The following is a 24,568-nucleotide window of genomic DNA, read 5'->3' on the forward strand; positions in this document are numbered from 1 at the left end:
TCATGAAAAATCCGGGCTACATTTGAAAATGTATAAATACACTATGTGAATTGAACAGAGTTCTGGGATAAGACACATTTATCACCATTCAAAGCTTTAATATTAATAGAAGTTCTAGAAATATATTTCATTCCAATTATGTGATCACGCTGTATTTCTCAGCTCTAACTCAATCCCCTTGAGTTCTACATAGCGCCCTTTAAATTTTTGGTGAATAGATGATTGTGGCAGTTGCGCTCGTCTCCGTCGGGTTCACCCACAGAGTTACGGAGTCAAATATTCCATAAGGCATGATTTCATTCAATGAAAACAAAACACAGGAGATCACGTTTACCGGAAAATTGCCCTTGTTTTAAAATGATTTCTTGCTATTATTAAGTCATAATGTTATAATTTCACTGGTCTGAAGAAGTCCAGCTGCATGTGGCCCCTGATGTAAACTGCTGTTTTGTATCATGCAAGTTTTTTAGGACGACATTGTTTCACTTTCAAATTATATGAGAGTAAACAATGTCCTGAGAGGTTCTCTCCATCGTGATATTAGTGTGGCCTGAAGGAAATAAAGAAGCTTCTTCAAACAGGGAAAGAATGAACTCTATCCAATATATGCAAGATGACTAATCAAAAGGAGAAAAATAAAAAAATACATATTAAGTGAGAATAAATGTTTCCGTGTCCCCCCCCCCCCCCCCCCCCCATGCTGTTTCTACCCTGGACCCGCCCTGGCTGAACAGATCCAGTGATGAAGCATTCTTGACTTGTTGATCCTTCAGTAAACATCAATGACCTCTGATCTAAAAGAAAGTTCTTCTCTAAAGCTGAATCTCAACCCTGAATTGTTTTCAGGCAGATGCCGCATGAAAGGGTTGCAGACATTTTTATCAGTTTGTGGCGTGACTGGCAGCTTCCCATGATGTTATCTGAGTGCAAATTACAAGAAATGGCCGAATGAGCCAGAACGTCCTCCGGCTGACGTTGGGCAGAGCGGGTTGCACTCCTCAGTTTTAACTTTCAGAGGCACCGAGACATGAATAGACAGGTTCTCCGTTCAACACATATGATGCTTCATTCATGCCTTCATTTCTGCATAAAACAGTACAAACAAAGTCGAGACAGAGCGCAACACACGGTTGAAAAACCAGCTGGATCAGAGACGCCTGTCAACAAAAGACATACGTAAGCTGTCAAGTGTGTGACCACCATCACATCCGAGACGGCAGAACAAAACAAAGTGGGTTTCCGTGTTGTAGTCAGCCAGGCCCCGTGACATGGAGATGGTAACAGACGTCGGTAGGGAAAAGGGCACCTTTTCTTTGCCTGCTCACTTCTGTCAAGCAGCAGACTCATCAAAGTCGACGTGAGAGACGAGAGATCAGTAGACCTTATCATGAAAAAGAAAAAAAACTGGTTTCATAAGAGGATCTGACTGTGACTTAGCAGAAGTTACATAAGTTTGAAAAATCTACAACGCATTTCAGTAGAAGTTGTCCGTAGAACAGAATTAAGACTTTATAACGTTTTTAAAATGAATAGATCTGTTGAATATTGATTAGAAAACATAGTCGATATATAGTTTTATCCAGGTTGTTTCACTTCATAAATTACTTTCTGTTCTAATGTCCTATTAGACAGTCGAGGGGTAAAAACAGGAGTTTAGTTTGACGAAGTACTAAACACTGGAAAAACAGACACCACATTGCCCTCCAGCTAACAAAGTCCAATCTGCAGTTTGTCATTAATGATAGTCTGCTGAGTCCATACTACAGCGTGAAAAAGGTTGATTCCATTTTATTAAAATCTCCTGAAAGTGAGATACTCAAACAGCTTGTGATCAGCATTGGTGTCATTTCTTCAGTGCAAAAGAACCAGGACACGCAGAGCATAAACAGTGAGTGCTTATATAAGACCTTAAACATTTAAATCTTTATATTTTTGTTGTGGCCAGTCCCAGTCCCAAACATTTCTGTCGTACTTTGAGGTTTCATTTGCATCGGGGACTATCTTTCTAAATTACTCTTCTCTCACCTTTCAACCTGACTTTTGAGTAAAGCGATAGTTTGTCAATGACAATATGTGTCACATTTGACTGTGTCTCCTGGACGCCGGCGCTCGCTCCAGAACGTCGAGTTTGTAAATGAACACGCTAAGCTGGCCACGATGAAATCCGCATTAAGTAGAGTCTCGAAAGAAAATGGAGAGTTTCATTCAACTCATTTGCTTTGGATGCTTGTTTATCTGTATGTTGCAGATGTGAAGACAAACCACACAAATGTTTTGTGGAAAACCTTTGAAATAAGTAAAACCGCTGGAAACTGCCAGAGAAACTTGATGTCTAAAAACCAATAAAAATGCAAAAACAACCCCCCCCCCCCCCCCCAAAAAAAAATAAGCACTCAAACTACTACAATGACCAATACTGTTAATAACGGAACAAAGTATAAGTGGTCCAGCAGAAAACAAGTAACCGAAACGGGCATCAGCAATGCGAAGTGAAAAAACATATTCTTTACGTGAGCCTTTATTGGACAGTAAAAATAAACTCATTCTGCAAGTTTTTTTTTAAAGTTAAAACTACTTCAGTGTCTATATAGCGGCTCCATGTTGTCTTGAAGGTGCCCTGTCCAGGAGTCAGTGGAGGTTTTCATACTTTACAGCAGCACTAATGTTTGATGGATATTTTTACTACCTGTGTGGAAATGTTCAGCGTACACATGTCTTCCTTGTGAAAACAATTCATTTTTCCACCGCCTCTGACACTTTGACGCACTGTAACTGACAGCAATGGCAACATGATCCAGGCTTTGTTTTTGTAGACTCATCTCGTGTATCTTTTACAAGTTTCCAGTGAAGCAAAGTGAGCCCTTCATAACAAAAGCTTCCTCATCAGGCGCCTGTTGTCATTTACATGCACCGTCCCAAACAACACAAAACTTTCCACATGATCTTTTGTCGGAAAACACACAATCATGACGACTGATTTCACCACAGGTATCAGCTCACTACTGTACTTAGACGTTGTTTTAATTTGGTTCTACTATTTTGGTACACAGGACAATCAGAAATGCTTATTCTGCAAACTTAGTTGTGCCGTGTTTTTCCTGTGTGACACAAGAGTGAATAGTGGGAGATCTACTTCAAATTTTGAGACAAAATGCATTAAGAGTGTGACATAATCATACTACAGGGGGATACGGATGTCAGACCGTTTGTAAAGTAGGTGCTTGCCAGAATCATCTGCTTTGACAAGTGTACTAATTCAAATCCCATCACTTTTTATCGTGATACCTAATTTAAAAAAATAAAGAAAGAAAATAAAATGTTTCCAAGTGATTCCATTTTGCTTAATAACATTTTTATAAATAAATATAATAAATAATAGATACTAGAATGAAGAATTCTTTATTGACCCTCGTAACAAAATTACTTGATGACATTGGACATAAATTATTGGTATTGTTTTTTTCATAGAGACTGAAAGTACAGTCCTGACGGTGCAATTATCTACAAGTGAATTCAAAAGTACTTGAGTAAATTGCTGCAGGCCAAACCAAAACTGTAATCCAATAATTCTATCATCAAATGTTCACTTTTGATGTGTTGTTTTACTCCATAAAAGTCACCGAATCACTCAGAGTTGCCCTCGCATGATCAACTTGACTCCGATACAGACGGAGGAGAAGGCGACCTTTGACACAGCAGGCGTGAGACAGAGAAATGTTGATGGATGCTGATATTTAAGCAAAAGAGTTAATGGACACACTGAAAGGGTTTCTGAACTTGGTATCGGGAGAATGTGAAAAGCCCTGCATTGTACCAAACCCCGTCTCTTTTCTCATGGTGGAAGACAATACAACACTTCATCACTCTTTGCAGTCACGTAAGTAAAGCTCTTTGTCACCATTAGACGGGATGACAGCGACTATTTAAACGGAATATTTTCAGTGCGACCTTTTGTTCAGCTCTTTAGATTTAAAGAATAGTTTAGCGATTGTACTGTGTATGTATATGCAGTCATTTAGTTCAGTATATTGTGTTTTTTAGTATACTGTATATAGTTCAGTGATTGCATCATGGATGGATGGATGGATGGATGGATGGATGGATGGATGGATGGATGGATGGATGGTCGTTCCATGGAACTTTCAGCTAATAGTCTATAAATAATAATTGAATCAACATTTCAACACCGACACTTTCTTTTTTTTTGGTTTCGGGCAAGATAAAAATCCTTTTAAAACAAGCATTTTAAATATAATTAATAGTTGTTGTTTATTTGTTTTTTTAAATATAAAATCCAGATTTATTATTACCTGTGTTAATTATATTTTCAATGGAGGAAAATAATTTTGTTTCTGACTCAAAACAACAGGAGTTCAATCATGATCTGATACTGATGTCTGAAGTTGTGCATCCACACGAATAAGAGTTTAATTATTTGTTTTCATTGCGCTATAACAATACAATGTGCAAAAAGAACATGAAACAGAGATTGTCTTTTCGTTTCTACCCCCGATACAACCCCTGGCAGGGATCCCAGACCCTGAGAATAGCTTGTCTCTAAGTAACAAACAAAACACAGAAAAAAAAATAATAATAATAAGTAAATGAGTAAACAAATGAACAAAACAAATAAGCACATAAATAAATGAAAGTAAATCAACAGAACTAAATGAATAATTTGAAATAAATAAATACGTACAAACCTATTATTAGAACGCTCTCCCGAGTGACAGTATTGCATGTCAATTGAGTTTTAAAAATGTACTTGAGTACATTTCAGAGTTAAGTCTGTACTTTTATGTCCATTTTTTTTTTCTTTCTCAAGTAGGACTGTTCTTTGGAAGCTTCCATGTTTTGCACGACTGTCAAGTATCGCTGGAAAAACTGAGTTTAGTCATCTTACTTCTAACAATACCTCAAACTTGCTCCATTGTCAGACTCTTTTTTTTTTATACATTTTTAAACACTGTGGGGCATTCAAGTTCCTGGTTGTGTAATAAATGTTCTGTCTTTCACACGCTGCTGTGTGCTTTGCTTGGGGCAGTGACGGAGCTATTATTAGTCAGACTTACATGACAACTGCTCCTGCAGGATTATAGGGAAAAAAAAAAAAAAAAACTGTTGTTCCCTCAAAGGTAAATTGTAATTATGTTTAACTAGTGATATTTGTTTGAGGACTTTTGTTTGTTGAAAGGTTTTTCCACGCTCTTCAGATGACTCACGTTCAGTAGTTTTAGAAAATTTCCAGGAGGTCTCACTTTTTCACTCTGGAAATATATTTTTCATTCAGGATTTCGAGGGATTCTTGCTAGGGATTTTTAATCAAATGCAGTTTCTTGGACCATTTATTTAAAATCAGTAACAGTCATGTATACAGCGATCATTATTTTGCTCTGTGTACTTCCTTTCACCATGGTAGGTGCCGTTCTGTGTTTTAGTAATTTTTTGAAAACTGTACATAGCTGTCTTTGGATTTGCTATTCTAACCACTTATGTTTTCTTTTTAGTCTCGTGAGCCATGGTTTATCGGTAAGTCTCGTTCATTTATTGCAATTCAGTAAAACAGTAAAGGTGACAGAATTTAGATAACGGTGATGACTTTTATTAATGAAAGAATATGTGTGCATGTATTCTTTTAATTTTTAAGAGATTGACCAGGAGGAGTTGGACATATCTGAGATAAATAAAGGTAAACAATGAGGTGGATTTAGTTAATCAGATTAAGAAAATATGCAATAATTCTTGCTTTTACTGTCACAGTGGTTTGTTAAAGAGAACAAGGAAAGCACATTTTCACTTTGAATGAGGGCATATATAGATGCTTTGTAAAGATAAGAATCTTGCACGGCCAGTTAGAAGTACATACTAATAATAATTATATTAACTCTAATCTAATACACAACAATAATCTTTAAGGTGGATATTTTACTCTCATATCTCGAATATCCAGCATTAACAATCATTCTATTTCTGTTTACCACCCAGATCTCGATTTATTTGAGGGTGACATTATGAACGTAAGCAAAGAGTTTCACTTGCCATTCTGTGACGCTTTAACCAGATGATTCGTTGTTTGTCCTTATTAATTTAAAACCTTTGCTTCACTGAAGGACATTCAATCAAAAACAAGAATAACCAGGAATGCCGTTTTGCCTTTCACCAAGTTGTGGGATATTCCTGTTAGTTACGTGCTTGAGGAAAGTCTTGGTGAGTGTTTCATCATCATCATCATCATCAATCATCTCACATTAAGGTTTGAACATATGTGAAATACAATGCGGTTTCCGTGCTAATTTTGTTTATATATGTATATATGATATTTGACAACAGATATCAATTCAAAGGGAATCATTCTGCAAGCCTTTGAACATTTCCGTCTGAAGTCTTGCGTTGATTTCAGGCCCAGACAGTCAGAGGAAGATTTCCTTTCAATCAGAAATAATCCAGGGTAATTCCGATTGTTTTGTTTTTGTTTAAAGAACATAATGAAATTGCCACAGTGGGACATGGACGTTTCAGTACTACCATGTTCTTAATCTGTTTCTTTCTGCAGGTGTTACTCATTTATTGCAAGGCTCATTACCAACGGCCAGGTTGTTTCCATTGGGAGTGGCTGTGGTTACCTTGCTGTGGTGGAACACGAGATCCTCCATGCTTTGGGCTTACATCACGAGCAATCAAGATATGACAGAGATGACTACGTCAAAATAATCTGGAAAAACGTCAAAACCGGTACAAGAATGTTCCAATCTAGTTAAACCTTTCTCAAATATTGTCCAAATAAAATCTTATTCCGTTCATATTCAATTTCTATAAACAGCATTAGGCGACAAGACTTTATAAATGTGTCACCCTTTAGGTTAATTATCACATTTACATACAGAGAGGATACCTACAAGTAACTAGTTATTCTATTAAAAGATATATATTGTTATATTGTGTATAGCGATAACATGATTGGTCTGTAGCACCACAGGAGCTTGTGCGACTAAAGTCAGAGTCCATAATCACAGTAAGATTTCTCACTTTGTCACTGCTTTTTAACCTCAAACACTGAAAGAGAATCCTCACTTTGTATCTCTCCTCTCTGGCTCCAAAAACAACGACATATATGTATATGTTTTAATTTTTGTTAAGCCAAAGAGTGTGTGTGTATCTTATGATAGGACACTGTTGTTATCTTAAGCCTGAGCCAGTGGCAAACATGTCTCAGTTAAACAGAAGTGGGCCCAGGATGGAATCTTGAGGAACTCCACATGTAATTCTGTTCTACTGACTAAATAACTCCTTAGCACAGAGAAAACCCTGTCCTTTAAATAAAATTCTGCCCTTTTAGGATGTAAATGTATTAAATGCAGCACTAAAACCAGGATAGTGTTGTTACAGAACTGTAATTGTTGAAAAAGAAAAAAGATTTAAGAAATGAATATTAGATATGGATTGGTAATTATTGATTATGGAATAATCTAGGCTTTTACTTTAAAACTATATTTATTCACAGGCTACAAACTTCTACAGTTCTACTTCTACACTCATATTGTCTTCTATACTTTGTAAAACCCTGCTTTAGAACACTATCCTGCAGTTCCTCACACCATAGGGGGTGTAAGAATGTTTATTTCAAACAGTCATTCTGAATGATTAAAGTTTATATTTAGATCATTTAGGTTATGATAATTATTTAAACAATATATACGCTTGTAAAGTGTACTGCTGTATTTACAATAACTTCTCTCTGCTCCACAGTGGCAAAGATGAATTTTGGGAAATTGTCCAGGGAATCAAGTACAACTTTTGACACACCATATGACTATTCATCAGTGATGCACTATGGTAGTAAAATTTTCTCTAAAAACAGAGAAAATACCCTTGTCCCCAAGTTACTGGAATACCAAGACATAATTGGCCAGCGGATGGAAATGAGCCCAACTGATGTGTATAAGTTGAATCGCCTCTACAATTGCAGTGAGTTGAGAGAATTCTCCATTAAAGTCATTATTAATCACTTATAGAATATGCTTGAATCGTGGAGTATACTGGTGAACTGTGTGTGTGTGTGTGTGTGTGTGTGTGTGTGTGTGTGTGTGTGTGTGTGTGTGTGTGTGTGTGTGTGTGTGTGTGTGTGTGTGTGTGTGTGTGTGTGTGTGTGTGTGTGTGTGTGTGTGTGTGTGTGTGTGTGTGTGTGTGTGTGTCTTCAGGCACATCGATTTCTTTTTTGGACTTCTGTGACTTTTCCAGCACTGATATTTGTGGGATGAGTTCTTGTAACAAAGGTCCAGCTGCAGGTTGGAAGAGAGTGACCTCAGCCCCCGGAGGCCCCGATACTGACAGCACCAGTCTCAAAGGCAAAAAGGGTAACACCTGACTATCCCAATTTTAGAAATAACTTTCTTCGCAGTATTCTAATACCTTTATTTCTACAGGTATAGTAGATATAACCTGAAGGAAAGCAACAATAATATCTTATAAAGTGATCAACATGATAAATGTTGACATTTGGTGGACTGGGAGAGGAGCAAATCTAAAAGGCTGGGGGAAAAAAACATCTCCATTCAATCAGCTCATTGTTAGAATTGACTCACAAATGTTTGAAACTCCAAAGGTTACTTCATGCACGCGAGTACAGCTTCAAGGAAGAGGAGCGACTCAGCCTGGCTGGAAACCAAGAAAATGTCCCCAACTCGGGAGTGTCACATTCAATGTCTCCAGTTCTACTATTGCCATAGCGGAAGCAACACAAGTCAACTGAACATCTGGATTCGAGAGTTTCGGCACAGCAATGACTCAACAGGAGACCTTCGCCTCATGGATCAGATTACAGGTGAGCCACACTTGACGGAAATAAGCTGCAATGAGCAAACAATGTGCTGGCACCGTCACAGTTTTCCATGAGCATTTGAATGAGGATTTTCACCTGCTTTACATCTTGAAAGTATTACTTCCATATTTGTTTGAGTTCCCCGTGGAGTGATTGGATGGAGCGCTGAGCTCCTATCCACTTAAAATGTGATGACTTGGCTGTGTTGATAGAGGGCGTTATCAAAAAATATTGGATACATGCTCTGCCAGTAAGTCTTGATTTGGCAAAAAAAAAAACTAAAGTAAAAGCTGTGGCGAGCCCGGTGAGGAAATGTCTCTCGCCACAATAACAGCAGCAACTCTGCTAAAGCCATCTCACACCTAATATTTCAATTGCTTTAAAAACAGGTGCAATAATAACAAATGCAAGACAATGTGTGAAAAGGGGACAAATGCATGAAAATCCCTCATTTGAATAATCCCGTTTGATGTCTGATTTCACTCGAGGCATTATTCATAGTCACAACTGCAAAATGCATATCTTAGCACAGGTCACCAATAAGTGGTAAAGTATGTTTTCCTCCCTAGGCAAACCAACATTTGAATGGACGTTTCACAAAGTTGCTCTGAGTGCTGCACGGCCTTTCCAGGTTGTGTTCGAGGTGCGCGGTGGAGATCCAAAGTCTTTGGGAGGCTTCTCTATAGACGACGTCAACCTGTCGCAGTCCGAGTGTCCGCATCACGTCTGGCAAATAAAGAACTTTGAGAGGGTTTTAACCGCCAGCGACTATGACACCTACTGGTTCAGCCCTCGGGTGTATTCTCCAGAAGGTTACGCGTACCAGATCTATATCACGCTGCGGGAAAGTTTTTTTGGAATCGGTTATCGTTTGGTGTCAGGTACTAATGATTCACAGCTGCAGTGGCCTTGCATTTGGAGGCAGGTGACCATCGTCATGCTGGACCAGAATCCACATGTTCAACGACAAATGTCAAAACAGATCAGTCTGACCGCTGACCCATTCAATGGTGAGTGGAGATCTCAGGAGCCTACCGTGACTGGTACTGATTTAATCCTGATATCTATATCTATATAGATATAAATAGTAATAGATATACTGTATGTGTTTGTGCATGTTTTATTTTGTGTTTTTCAGAGTCTGCTGTAAAAGAGCCCAGTGTTATGGGACATAAAATTAGAAGGAACGGAGAGTCTTTTTATGTCAACCGTGGCTTAAGCACGAAAAAATTCTTGTTACTGGAAGAAATCCAGAAACAAAATTTCCTAAAGAGGGATACTGCCGTCTTCCTCTTTTCAATGACCGGTGAGCAATGGTTTTCATTTTATCATTTATTAGTTGCTGAGTAAATCTTAGATGCTGTGCAAAAAATATATAGTTTATCTGAAGTTATTGTAGTTCTTCCATACAAAAGTCATGTTTTATATGTATTCATTACATTTCTTTGCAGTTCCACTAACAGATTCCTTTAAATCATGACACATTACATCTAGATGTTTCAAGTCTGCGGCACCAGAACTCTTTACCTTGTCCAAAACATCCGCCGGGCAAATTTACAACCACGTACCAAAACACTTCCATGGCAGCTCTGTGTGACACGGGGTGAGTAATAGATGTTTCGTTTCATTTCCAGTGGAATGTATGAGATAAGATGATTATTTACATTGGTTAAATTATGAGTTTCTATTTGATTTCACTGTGCACACTTTGCTTATTTTGTAGGTTCAATCCATGAGGGATGACTCGTGCTGGAAGACACATCAAAATGCTTCTTTCTACAGTTTTCTTCCCGTGACATCAGTTATTATACGTAGTTAATAACATGTTAATAAAGACTGTTCTGGTCTGTGATATTTTTGTCTGTGTAATGCTTGTCATGAATGTGGAACTGTAGAATATTGGTTGTGAAATAAACCGTAAAACATTTAAAATTTGATGTTTAGAATTGTTGAACTCAATTTAGTCCGTTAATGGAGTTTTGTTTACTCCATGTTCTTTTCTTTTTTTTTTACTCTCTTACCTGTGCGGCTGCTGCAGCCACACCTAGTCACTCTGGCTGCAGAGCAGCAGAATACAGCTCAATGATGGGAGACAGAAACTTTCACTGTATAAAGTGGCCTGATGGCTGTTGGAGAAGGGGGAAGTGAAGGTCATTTGCACTTAGTAAAGCCTAATTTAACGACCACAGAAGTATTTCTGCACAGCAAAACAGCAGGTTGCCATGTTGGCTGACCAGGAGCTCATCAAACTGCAAAACCTGGAGGAAATACTTGAAACTTGCAGGTAAATCTCTCTCTCTCTCTCTCTCTCTCTCTCTCTCTCTCTCTCTCTCTCTCTCTCTCTCTCTCTCTCTCTCTCTCTCTCTCTCTCTCTCTCTCTCTCTCTCTCTCTCTCTCTCTCATATAATAAGTTTAGAACTTTGTTTCTAGAAATGTTTACATTCTCATAGTGGTGGACTTGCACTTTAACATATTACTCCGGGTTTTGTTGTAGTTTGCTATAGTAGAAAGATTCATTTTTCGTCTTTTTGCTAAACTTGGAGAGAAAGTGTTCACTTGAAACTGAAAGTTATAAAAAAAAAAAAAGGTCTTTGAATTCAAATATACTTTCTGTGTGTTCAGTCTACATTGATTCCCTGATTTTTGACAAATAAATATGCATTACAAGCTTCAGGCTTAACTAGAAAAAATGTGAGCAATTATTCAATTTTCGGGGAATCTTTGACAGCACTAATATATTCATCATCATCATCATCATCATCTTCATAGCAGACATAGGAGTCTATAAAAAAACATTCAGAAATACATAAAACAAATACATAAAACTGGGAATAAAACAGTATAAAAATATCAGAAATAGAACAATCACAGACAAGTAAAATATCACCCTATATATAAAAGACACCCATACCAATGTCTCCACAAGGACGACTGGTGTTTTACAGTATTATGACTGAGATTAGTCAACAGCATTATAATGATGTTCTGAGAGTCCTCCAGCCTGTGTATAAATGTATACAGCACGAGAGCCTGAAAAGTAGAAACTCCTGCTTGACAGAACATCTCACTTGCACTTTCCCAGCGAGGTTTTTTCAGCAGGATCCTCATAGCATCATTGTAAGCAACATTGAGCCATCGTAGGCTTGATTTTCTATATTTAATCCACAAAGGCGCGGTGTACAAGGGAGTACAATAAGCTCTAAATAGAGTCATTTTCACATTTTCAGAGCACATACAAAATGTCCTTGCTAGTATGTTGGCTTGAGCATGTGGCATTGTCTATTCAGATCATCATCATCACACATTTTATCAGTGATGCGATGTCCCAGATATGACAGTGACTTCCTGTTCTGACAGGTAAAAATGAGGAAAATTGAAATCCGTATCCTCCTTAGTTCTACATATCAGAACTGTGCTCTTTTTGGCATTATATTTAACATCAAATTTTAACCCATAGAACAGATATTTAAAAGCTGCTGAAACCCTGGGACTGCTGGGAGAAAGAAGGACCAAATCATCAGCATTATGCATACGTTTAAAGTACAATGTTCTTAAAGGCTGCTTTCATCAAACGGAAATATCAAAAAGAAGATATATTTTTTTGTCATCACTGACTAAACATTGACTATCTTCCATTGGCGTCACCTATGCTCTGTTAGAGTGCTTCACTTTCTACCTTTCTGGCCGCACCGACTTCACTCACTGAAATGTTCTAATTCCATCCCTTTCTCTCTCAACACAGGTGTGCCCCAGGGCTTTGTCCCGGGGCCCCTCCTCTTCATCATTTACCTCCTTCTCTTAGCGAATATCTTTTGCAAATTTAACATAAAATTCGACTGCTACACACATAACACCCAGATCTACCTCACCAGTGAACCCTCATTCACTCTCCTGCCCACCTCCCTCAGTGATAGCATTGCTGAAAAAAAAACCTGGTTCACCTTAAAGTTCCTTAAATTAAACAGCAATAAAACTGAGGTTTTGGCACCAAGTTCACTTCATCCAAAACCAACAGCTTTTCTGTCAACACTGATTATTCCTCCGCTTCACCGTCCCCCCAGTTTAAGAGTCTGGGTGTCATCCTCGACAGCACCCTATCTTTTCAATTTCATATCAAAATCGGGTCTGCCTACTTCCACCTTTGAAATATCAATTGTCTCTGCTCCTTCCTCTCCCCCCACCACGGCCGTCATCCTTGTCCACTGGCTGGTCACTTCCCGTCTGGATTATTGTAATCGAACATTTTCAGCCTCCATCACAAATCCCTCTATAAACTTCAACTGGTCCAGAATTCAGCTGCCCACATCATCACTCCTGTCCTCCAACGGCTCCACTGACTCCAGGTTCAGTTCTGCATCCAATTAAAGATCCTCCTGTTAACGTTCAAGGCTACCACCTGCATTGGATTAAACTATTCTTAAAACCAAGTATACAATTACAACTACTGCAGGTGTCTTTGGTATGTCATTCATTATTGCACTAACTCGTCTTGTGTCGACAGAACAAACAGTAATAATAATAGAAATAAAAAAAGTTAATTTTGTAATTCAACTTGAGAAATGGAATTTGTACATTGAAAAAAAAAAAAAAAAACTGAGCCAGCAGTCAAGATCCTTCACGTTGAGGTCAGAGGACTCAGAAAAACAAGTCACTGACAGCTTGTGACACCGACACATCTTTGAACATGCCATTACCCAATCCGACCTTTTCCTATTGTAATCATACTTGTTGACATATTTGGCATAACTCCGAAGTTTGACGCCGCTGTAAACAGAAATGCTCAAAACCAGTTTTGTTGTGATTTACCAGGAGCTTATAATGCTCCCTCCACGGCCGAGGCTTCTCATGTGCAGCTGAGGAACAGACGGTAGAGGTGGCTGAAGGTAGGAACCTCCGATATTTTCATCAACACTCAATCTGAATTTTCTAAATTAGTCCCCATCAGCTGACTGCATTTCATGACAACGCTCTCTAATGTTTCTTCAATGTTTCTTATTTTCAGTCCTGAATACAGCGTCAGAATGAAAGGCTACATTTTTCTAATGTACTTGGCAGTTTCGCCTGTCATCTCCTTACAGCCGGTAATAATATCATGGTTTTTTATTCCCTTCCTGTAAACTCTCCATTCTACTGTGTTTCATTATTGATAATAAACTATTTAAAAAAAAATTAAAAAATTTAATAAATGTAATCCAATCACATCTTTAAGATGATTTTGTTTTATTACACATTATAATGAAAATATGGACATTCATTTATTTATTTATTTATTGAATCAGAGTAACAAGAGAATGTGCAACTGCAAATCAGCTAAAAACAGTGACAGAGTTGATTCCAACTCTTCACTGAGGTCCAATATGAGCATGTTTGTTTTAATACACAAACAGATGAAAACCAAGTGAAAGGTTCTGTTTCACATTTTCCAATAAATAGTTTTCAGACGTCTGTTTAAGATGAAATGTCCTGTACTTATATGAGAATCTGTTTTTCTTTCTTCCAGACTGAACCAGAGATAGTGGGTACGTTTTGTTAGGTTTTCTTAATCTTATCCAAGTCAAGCTCCGGTACTGTCCATTAATCTTAGGACCAGTTTTTATTCACTGGCTTATAACCCAGCTTGAGACTCTGCACCTGTTGTATTTTATTGTTTTGTTTTTTTATTGGGGTTTTTTTACTGATCGCATCGTATCTTGTGAGATTATTATGTCTTTATGCACAGCACTTTGGGTCAGCTGTGGTTCTTTTTAAAGTGCTCTGGAAATAAAGTTGACTTCAGTTATCCAATATATTTGATCAGACCATTATAATCCCACTAAAAAGATATTATATGTATTTTGTTTTTGATTGTATTTTTATAGATATTGGTGAAGACAAGGACATTGCTGACATTAACAAGGGTAAAGTTGCATATATTCTCTTTCATGAATGAGAGTTGTGTCAATATTTTTGCATGACACTTTTAATTCACTAATGATATTTGAATTAATGAACACAATATTTTTATGCTTCACCTTAGACTCAATGAAAGATGACATCATGGAGGTAGGTTTAGCTCAGTCTTCAGGGATGAATATCTTATGAAATCATACATGAAGTAGACTGTGTGTGTTGCATGTGAAAATGTGCCACTAAATTTCATTTATATATCAGACAAGCAAGGGAAGGAGTGCCACTACTAGGGATACACTGTGGACGCTTCCAGTGCCCTACGACTTGGACAACACCTTGGGTAAACATCATTCTTCTTTCTCAATAGTACAGATATTTTGGATTTGGTTGGACCCTGTCTTTGAGAGTTTTTTCTTCCCGCATGGAAAAAATTTGAGAAAATTACAAGATCAACCAGAAACGCCAGTTCAAAAAATATCAATTACCTAAAGATAGGCGCTTCACTGGAGCCACATAATGAAAAGAGGAAGCAGAAGTAAGTCAACAAAACTATCTTAGTATCAAAGAGCAGCATGTCATCCACATCAGCTTATATAAAAAGTCTACACTCTCATCTTAGACAATCAATGACTTTTATAGTTAAAACATAAAAACTGGCTTTATGTTGTCAACAAATGTAGATTTGAAGCAGATATTTTCAGTTTTCTGTTGTTTTAATGCTAAAAATACTGAAAAGAGGCTTCTGAAAATTGCAGTAAGATTACTTTTTGTGATTTGTAACTTTGGTACAATTTGCACGAGCAAGAACAACAGTTGTATTTACTTTTCTAATGTTTCTGTCTTTATGTCACGTTTTGATCCACTGAAGACATCAACGCTAAAGGAGTCATCCTGAAAGCCTTTGAACAGTTCAGGTTGAAGTCATGCATCGATTTCAAACCAAAGGACTCTGAGGAATATTACATCTCTGCTAAAAAGTTAGACGGGTATGTATTGTATTGTTTTGTATTGTATTGTATTGTATTGTATTATTTATTTTTTGGGGTTATCTGGATACTTCAGTATAAGTTTACAATTGGTATTATCAAATAAAGCTTTTAAAATGTATTCACAAGATAATAATCTGAGAATGCGCTCTGAGCTGTTTTAGTCATTTGATTGATTAATTTGATGAATTAATCTGTTTCTCTTGTGGGCTTGCATGGTTGTGTGAAACAAGATGATTAAATGAGGCTTTTGGTAAGATAAAGTGAATAATGAAAATAAGGGATAAATGTGATTTTCTGATGACTGTTATTTCCATTACAGATGTTTTTCATTCATTGGAAGAGTAATAAGAGACGGGCAGAACCTCTCCATTGGGCAAAACTGTGACGAGCTATCTATTGTTGAACACGAGTTTCTCCACGCGCTCGGATTCTTCCATGAACAGTCCAGATACGATCGAGATGATTATGTGAGAATCGTAACAGAAAACATCTTGGAAGGTTTGAAAAAATCCATCTAATATTTATGTTTTCCTTAAATTGAGATGTGTGAATGAAAAGTGTTGGAAATGACATAATATAATGAAATGTAACTGAATATCCCCTTTTACTCAGATCTCTCCTCTTTTCATTGTTTGTTATTGTGTTTTAGATTAACTGGCCTTTGCACAGAATAGACGACACCTTAACCCCATAAGTAGAGGGTGCTCTACAGCATTTGTGTTAAATCTTGTGTTATCCCACTGTAAACAAAAAGGAAGCTATAGTTCTTTTAAACTGGATATTGTAAAATAGAAATAGTTATACATAACAATATTTTTATATAAATATTTGTTTGAATTAATTAACTTTATTTTTGTGAAATAAAATGAAGATCCAAAATCATTATGAAAATATACAAAGAATAAAAGGAAGTACAATTAGATTTATCTCCATCAGTTGTGAAAAATATGCTTTGCTTCCATGTTATACAAAAAGAAATGAAATATCTTTTACACAATATATATGGATATACTACATGCCCGCTACATGCAACAGCTTTTTCACATTAGTATTCCTTGTTTGTCTTGTCTTTTTTTGTGGGGTTCAGTAATTAGAAATGTATGTTTCTTATCTATACAAAGGAAGCATTATTTTGTCAATATTTCATTATAGAGAATCTGTAGTTCTTTTTCTGTTCAGTCCATTATAAAGCCACACCATCTACTTCTTTTCACAATAAGACTCTGGATGAAACTATGAAATCAACTCGATGAACTCATTGTTGGAAACAGTTCCAGTGCTGCTTCCTCTCTCTGTGTTGTGCTCTTGGCTTAAGAACTGGATATAGTTACCGTACAACCGCACAACAAATGTGTATTACAAATAATGTGTCACAACAATGCAGCTATATGCACACTATTAAGACATTTTAAATAAGAGAGAAGGTTAAAGGTAATGATCAAGTGACTATTTCAAAGATGTAATAAGTAAGTGTATCTGTTTACTACATTTTAGTCAGTGTATTTGAAGTACCGGTATATATGGAAGTTTCAAACAGTGTAGCAGTTGCTCATTTATACACATGAAGTGCAATTAATTGATTACTTGTTTCAGGCTTTGAAAGAAACTTCAGAATAGTAAGCAGGGACAGCAGCACCACCAACGGCGTCGACTACGACTATATATCTGTGATGCACTACGGCAAAAATGCATTCACTAATGGCAACGGATCTACAATCGAGACGTTGGACCCAAAGTTCCAGGACGTGATTGGGCAGAGGTTAGAAATGAGCCCAAGTGATGTTCTTGAGTTGAACCTCCTCTACGGATGCAGTAAGAATGAATTCACAATGTGTCTTTTTACAAGGAAGAGTCACAGCTTTTATCTTGCAATGATAATGATAACTGCCACCAAACCGGACAGAAAAGACATACACATAATGGACAAAAGTTACTTGGACACACAACAAGTGTTCAACCACATACCCCTTTGTGGCAACAGTTTGGGGAAGGCACTTTTCAATTCTGGCCGACAGTCCTGACTTCCACCTCACTCAGCACCCTTGACATGAATAGGAACTGAGATTACGAGCCAGGTCATATTGACCAACATCAGCACCTGCTCTTATAAATGCTCCACAGAACAAATGGGACAAATTCCTACATAATCATTCATATATCTTGGGCAGAGCTTCCAATAAAGGTGTAAGGAGTCTGAAAAATAGGGTCTAGTTCTATAATAATGTGAATGTAATTAACTACAATCTGATTATAGTCCCTGTTGGTATAATGGGGAAGCATTTTAATAATCTTGTCCATATTGCGTATGTGACTGTTTGTATTTTGGGACATCCACACTATCACCACAAGCCCCTACAAGGATATTTGGTGAAATAATCGGTTGTTGTTGGATTTGCTGAAAATTCAGAACAGAGAATGTTGCAATCCATTGAAGCTGGTAAATACAGGATTAAGGTAAATGCATTGTGAAATAACTATATAAAGAAAAGCAATCAGTGTCCTACTACAGGTATTAATATAATTGGACACCATTGACCTTTCAGCTACACAAAGAAAAAAGCCATTAATTGTTGCATAAGTATGAAATAGCTGATGTCAATCAACTAATGAAAGCCTTATTTAGCAATATTTAGTACTTTAAGAAAGGTAATGCTTAAGGTTCACTTAAGGTATTTACATGCCAATGAACATTAATCAATGTAATATCCTTAAGATAATATGAGATATTCTTGTAGGCAATATATTCCAAAAATTTATCTTTACTTTGACGCTGTCAGTGCAACACAAGTTGTATGTTGCTGTTCATGCGTTGACATTTCAAGCTGAAATTCACAATCGGTTCTAAAGACAAACGGTGTTTTCATCTCTCACCTCTGCAGACTCCAGCGTTGCCTTACACGTGTTCTGTGGCTTTTCTAATGAGACCATGTGTCAAATGAACCGCTGTTCACGTGGTGGGATCAGCTGGGAAACGGTGACAAAGGCTGAAGGTGGTCCCAGCTCTGACCACACCAATCTACCTGCTGGAAGTGACGAGCGCAGTAAGATTCTATTTCCATTCTCTTTTCCCTCCATTCCTTGCCAGGTTTCAATCATGAAATATGATATGAGAAAACTAAAAACAACAAAAAGGACATCTATGTGTCCATTAAAAACCAATCTATGAATGTGCCACAACATTAGTTTGCTCTACAACCATTTAGGTGAGGGGGAGAGTCACTTCATGCATGTCAGCACAGCGTCAGGTGAGGAGGGCGACTCAGCCTGGCTCGAGACGGAAAGGATGAGTCCTAAAAGGGATTGCAACGTCCAGTGTCTCCAGTTTTACTATTACCACAGTGGGAACGAGTCAGACACACTCAACATCTGGATCAGAGAGTTTAAAGATGAAGAGGACTCCGTAGGAACCATTCGCCTGATGGGACAGATTACAGGTAATGTCAGACTGTGTTTTTACCAGGTGTCGTCTGCATCAGATACTATTTGATTCCTTTTAAGAATTCAATGTGCCGTTCACATAGAACGGCATAGTCATCTCAATAAAAAATCCTTCTTTTAGGTTCAACAACGTCTCACTGGAAGCTCCACCATGTGTCTCTGACTGCAACAAAGCACTTCCAGGTGGAGTTCGAGATCCTTAAAGGAGCAGGAAGCTCTGCAGGCGGCTTCTCAATTGACGACATCAACCTGTCTGAGCTGCAGTGCCCACATGTAACCATTCAGATTGACGATTTTACAGAGGTACTGGAAACTAGTTCATTTGGAAGCATTATATACAGTCCACGGCAGTACTCTGCAGGAGGCTATGCTTACCGGGCAGCAGTGAGGCTCGCCCGGTCCTTTGTCGGACTGTTTGTGCAACTGGTGTCTGGCGACAACGACGACAGGTTGGAGTGGCCGTGCCCGTACAGACAAGCCAATCTAGAAATGCTGGATCAGAACCCAAACCTCCAGATGCAGATGTCAAAACAGCGGAGTATCACCACTGATCCTAAAAAGATCAGCGCCAACGGTGAGTTTACTACAACATGATGTAATAAAAAGAAAGATGTGATGACACTTTTGTGCAACAGGAGGCAGTAGCGTGGTCACTAAGCCTGGTTTCAGTCCAGCTTTGCTCCATAAATCTGGATTTACAGGTTCTACTTCAACCTTTTTTTTGTCCCGAGGACAAATTTCACACCACAACAAAGTATTTGCTTGTTTGATTTAAGAATACAGTCAGCCAAAATGGTAGTTCTCCATGTGCTGCGGTAGTTTTGTGGGTATTATATCTGTATTAGCTCGCCACATATTGTACGAGGTGGGTGTGAAGGATTTAAATTACCTGTTGTAATGAACCAATGATATAAACAGGGATTTAGATAATCTCTTTTCAATGCAGCTCCCCCGCTGGTGTCTCATCAGCAGGATTTGTTTAAAATATGTTTTTGCTCTGGTTAGCTTGCAAGCTTCCTGAATGCATTGAAATTTCACAAGCGCAAAAGTGAGTTCAGTCTTACTTTGTGACGCAGAATGAAGTGATCCTGCAGCCCAGTAACAGTCCAGCGGTTGTGGATCTTCGATTTACAGCACAGGACAGCGACGACATGATAACTTTAGCGTGCGCACCTTGAGCACAACATGTAGACATCAATAAAATGGAATCGTTATTATTCTTTTTATTTGATCATTTTTATTAAAGTTTGTTTTCAAAAGCTAAACTTCACTTCTTTCTCTTCTGTCCTTCTGCAAACAGGCCTCTTTCTTTGGGACAATCCTCGTAACAACGGAACTAAATATACAGACGAGGACGGTGAGGAGGGCTACGCTGGAACTTTGGTTGGCCGAACCTTTTTTTCCTCTTTGGAACAAATGCAATTCAGAGAGTTCCTCAAAGGAGAAACGGCCGTTTTCACCTTCAGCTTCGAAGGCAAGCCAACTAGACCACTTCTTTTTGTTCACTGCAGGAATTACCTTTGTACAAACATTTCAACTTAAATTGTCTTTGTCTTTTTTGTGGACAGATATCAATCCTCTTTTTGAAGATAACGTACTGCCATGTGCCGCTGAGCGAACTGTGACGATTAAGAATCCTTCCAAACGTGAGAATGAAGGCCCATGCTCCAGGTAGGACTTTGTGCAAGTTTTCATCGGATTTTCCCGTAATTCTGTGAAATCATGCTGAGACTCTAACACTTGTAGAAATTATGGAGGAGAATAAGACGGAGCAGAGTGAAGACGGCTGAAGTGAGTTACAGCCTGTAGTACAGGGCTGAGAGTTCAGCCAGGGGAGGGGGAAAGTCACAGGGTGGTATAGGCGGCCAATGATACGGACAAGTAGTACAAGGACGCGCGAACATGGCGTACTTGAGCACTCTGACTGGGGTAAGAAAGTGGTGTGATCTCTGAGAAGGGGAGGTTAAAGGCAGACAGGACAGAAACATATACAAGGCCCATATTACGTGTGCTTAGTAGTCGTCGGTGGGATCCGCGGCTCAGAGTGTTTGTTCTTTTGCATCCAAGTCCAACTTCTCATCTGCTTTTTTGCTTTAAGAGTCAAGTTTTTTACCATGAGAATTCGAGAAAAAATGCTCGTGGTGATCATCCAGCCTGGCCCAGATCGACGTGCTATGATTATTCCAAGACAAAATATATTGTTATGAGTGGTAAAAAAATAAAATAAAACATGAGCTTCAAAAGTGTAACATTAAAACCATGTTTTTATAGACATAGACATGCTCACATGTTTATGGATGACAGCTGGAAGTTTCCTGTTGTGAAACTTCAAGAATGAAATATGTATGGTAATCTAATTCAGATTTTTATATATAATATAATGCCTTGACTTTCTGCAGCACCCTGCAAACTACCACAATGACACCTTCAAAGACAACAGATAAGAGGTATTTTTATTTTCACTGGGGTAGTGGGTAGAGCACTTGCTTTTCAAACTGATCACGTCCATGTCAGGAATTCATGTTTTCATTTGATTTTCCTTACTTCTGTGGGATCATGCTGGGACTATTACACTATTGTCACAAGTGGTAAAAAAAATAAAGTGAGCTTGAAAAGTGTCAGTTATCACCATGTTTCTATAGACATAGAAATGCTTACATGTTTACTGATGAGAGCTGGAATTTTCCTACTATGAGAATATAATTAAGAAATATCTATGGTAATCTTATTCTAATTTTGATATTTACATTGAATAATGCCTTGACTTTCTGCAGCACCCTGCAACCTACCACAATGACACCTTCAAAGACAACAGATAAGAGGTATTTTTTTATTTGCACTGGGGTAGTGGGTGGAATTCTGCTGGGACTATTACACTTGTAGAAATATATTGTTGTCAGGGTGGTATAAAAAAAGTGAGCTTGAAAAGTGTCAGTTATTACCATGTTTTTATAGACATATGATCACATGTTTACAGATGAGAGCTGGAATTTTCATGTTATGAGAATATAATTAAGAAATATTTACAGTAATCTATTTCTGATTTCTATATATAATATAATGCCTTGACTTTCTGCAGCACCCTGCAAACTACCACAATGACACCTTCAAAGACAACAGATAAGAGGTATTTTTATTTTCACTGGGGTAGTGGGTAGAGCACTTTCTTATCAAACTGATCACGTCCATGTCAGGAATCCAGTTTAAACATGGGGGATGACTATTGTGATTTTGTGCACTATGGTTTCATTGGATTCTTCCTTAATTCTGTGGAATCATGCTGGGACTATTACACTAGTAGAAATATATTGTCACAAGTGGTAAAAAAAAAATGTGAGCTTGAAAACTGTCAGTTCTCACCATGTTTTTATAAACATAGACATGCTCACATGTTTACATTTGAGGGCTGGAATTTTCATGTTATGAGAATATAATTAAGAAATATCTACAGTAATCTAATTCTGATTTTTATATATAATATAATGCCTTGACTTTCTGCAGCACCCTGCAACCTACCACAATGACACCTTCAAAGACAACAGATAAGAGGTATTTTGAAAAGTGTCAGTTATTACCATGTTTTTATAGACATTGACATGATCACATGTTTACATTTGAGAGCTGGAATTTTCCTGTTGTGACAATTTAATTAAGAAATGTCTGTTGTAATCTAATTCTGATTTAGATTTTTACATTGAATAATGCCTTGACTTTCTGCAGCACCCTGCAACCTACCACAATGACACCTTTAAAGACAACAGATAAGAGGTATTTTTATTTGTAGTGGGTAGAGTACTTTCTTTTCAAACTGATCACGTCCATGTCACGAATCCAGTTTAAACATGGGGGATGACTGGAAATTATTTTGATTTTATTCACTTTGAATAATTCTTTGACTTTTACAGAATCATAACTACCACCCTTCCGCCTCCAGAAACCACAGAAGATGACAGGTATTTTGGTTTTTTTTATAAAATAGGAAAAATTGTGCTTGAAAAGGCCTGTTTGATGATCTTCGACTAACAAACATCAAGGTCATTGTGAACGACAATATGAAATTAATTTGCATTGTAAAGCTTTAAAAAGACAGAAGACTGTTTAAAAAGCCTCAAATATGACAACATAGTGAAGCTCCACATGAAATAAAACTGTAACCTGGGCTACACAAATAGATTAGCCATTTTACACGTTCCAAATTAAACTACAACACCCACCAAATAAAGTTTCATCTTCCCACTGAGCTCCCCCAGGACTTCATGCTATACAGGTTTTTATCAAACCGTACAAAAAGTGGAAGCACAGACTCACAGCTTATAGTAATAAAAGGCAGAAGTGCTAAATATCAACTCATGTTTCAAAAGGTTATAGATTGTTGTACTGAATAAATGATGGAAGAATCCATGTGAGCAACCAATCCTGGCTTTTTGACAATTATCTCTAGTGACTCATGCATAAGCCCCAACCTGTCAGGTTACATGGAAGTCTACATAATGAGTGTTATTATCAATTGACAAAGTATTCAAACAAACTACTTCCCCAGAAATCTTTTAGAACATCCCAGTTATGTCAGGATTGTGTTCTGATTATGTTCTTGTTTTCTTTATTTGTTGCTGCAGTATTTTTGGCTTCAGTCCTGTCCTGGTGGCCTCTCCTGTCCTCACCCTCCTGCTGGCACTGGTGCTTCTGCTGCCTTGATGTGTGTTTCCCATCCTCATCTCGCCTGAATTCATGGCCTTTTCTATTTATTTACAAATATTCAAATATGTATGCAAACCGCTTTCTCAGCTGGCTGCAACAACTAATGAATCGTTCACTCCCAAGTCCAACTGAATCAGGACTTTGCGTCGCATAAATCAGGCAAGAATGTCTCAAGATTCACATTTACTGGCTAAAGTAGTCAAGAGAGACAAGAACTCTGAGGATCTGACTGTCCTTTGCTCATTTCTCACACTTTCTAATATACAGAAGCTCAGTCGAGATCAGCATTGAGACACAAGTTTAGTTAAAAAAAAATTCTTTAAGTCATTGAACTGTTCCTGTATTTTGAATCACCAGCTTGTAATAGCACTTTAGAGACGGGTGTTGCTTTTGGTGTTTGGGCTATATTCTATCGTTTATAATCAAGTACAGTTGGCCATCGCTTATTTGTAATGTTGTATTTGTTCTATTTTTTAAACAACCAATAAAAGCAATTTGCGCTGTTTTTAGTTGGACTGCAGAGAAAATTGGAATTTTATTCATTTTGTATGCCAGGTCATAAATAAATTGAAATTAAAGCTTTAGGTACGACAGCTTCAGCCTGTTCATGCATTAATCTTTTTTTCCTAATATACATGTACAGCCATGTCTTGAAAGCCTGTCAAGTCCTGGATTATTTTGTTCTCCGAATATTGAATTCTGCCTATTGGGAGCGTGCAGAAGTAGAATAGGAGGC

At 37.7% G+C, this 24,568-nt stretch overlaps 2 protein-coding genes across 3 annotated transcripts; both read left to right on the top strand.

Moving 5' to 3' along the window:
* The first annotated feature begins 5,042 nt into the window (after positions 1-5,042).
* Positions 5,043-10,746, top strand: LOC308114382 (meprin A subunit beta-like). The gene is made up of 14 exons (XM_080471231.1): positions 5,043-5,415; positions 5,508-5,529; positions 5,648-5,689; positions 5,986-6,017; positions 6,111-6,207; positions 6,331-6,448; positions 6,554-6,732; positions 7,747-7,965; positions 8,199-8,354; positions 8,603-8,821; positions 9,388-9,828; positions 9,957-10,124; positions 10,313-10,421; positions 10,542-10,746. The coding sequence occupies exons 1-14, from the start codon at positions 5,368-5,370 to the stop codon at positions 10,552-10,554; spliced, it is 1,863 nt and encodes a 620-aa protein (XP_080327357.1). The 5' UTR covers positions 5,043-5,367; the 3' UTR covers positions 10,555-10,746.
* A 2,860-nt stretch (positions 10,747-13,606) lies between these two features.
* Positions 13,607-24,491, top strand: LOC308114380 (meprin A subunit beta-like). Of its 2 annotated transcripts, none has more exons than XM_080471228.1 (21): positions 13,607-13,701; positions 13,821-13,899; positions 14,319-14,337; positions 14,677-14,715; positions 14,835-14,860; positions 14,969-15,047; positions 15,576-15,693; positions 16,016-16,194; positions 17,290-17,508; positions 18,576-18,737; positions 18,900-19,130; positions 19,256-19,708; positions 20,435-20,608; positions 20,703-20,805; positions 21,534-21,581; positions 21,909-21,956; positions 22,214-22,261; positions 22,636-22,683; positions 22,855-22,902; positions 23,040-23,087; positions 23,751-24,491. In XM_080471228.1, exons 2-21 carry the CDS (start codon positions 13,840-13,842, stop codon positions 23,827-23,829), a joined length of 2,229 nt encoding a protein of 742 aa, XP_080327354.1. In that variant the 5' UTR covers positions 13,607-13,701; positions 13,821-13,839; the 3' UTR covers positions 23,830-24,491. The 2 variants fall into 2 exon arrangements, with proteins under 2 accessions (XP_080327354.1, XP_080327355.1); XM_080471229.1 differs by having other exon boundaries at positions 13,618-13,701; positions 23,069-23,087; positions 23,751-24,424.
* The last annotated feature ends 77 nt before the right edge of the window (positions 24,492-24,568 follow it).

This window comes from Lipophrys pholis (genome assembly GCF_963383615.2).
Source record: "Lipophrys pholis genome assembly, chromosome: 9".
Taxonomy (NCBI): Eukaryota; Metazoa; Chordata; class Actinopteri; order Blenniiformes; family Blenniidae; genus Lipophrys; species Lipophrys pholis.

Bases quoted from the DNA above. Each gene is read 5' to 3' on its own strand.
- LOC308114380 (XM_080471228.1), top strand. From the start codon at position 13,840: ATGAAAGGCTACATTTTTCTAATGTACTTGGCAGTTTCGCCTGTCATC. The intron at 19,709-20,434 runs GTGAGTTTACTA...TTCTGCAAACAG, and splicing joins TAAAAAGATCAGCGCCAACG to GCCTCTTTCTTTGGGACAAT. The intron at 21,582-21,908 runs GTATTTTTATTT...GACTTTCTGCAG, and splicing joins TCAAAGACAACAGATAAGAG to CACCCTGCAACCTACCACAA.
- LOC308114382 (XM_080471231.1), top strand. From the start codon at position 5,368: ATGTATACAGCGATCATTATTTTGCTCTGTGTACTTCCTTTCACCATG. The intron at 6,449-6,553 runs GTAATTCCGATT...TTCTTTCTGCAG, and splicing joins TCAATCAGAAATAATCCAGG to GTGTTACTCATTTATTGCAA. The intron at 10,125-10,312 runs GTGAGCAATGGT...CATTACATCTAG, and splicing joins CTTCCTCTTTTCAATGACCG to ATGTTTCAAGTCTGCGGCAC.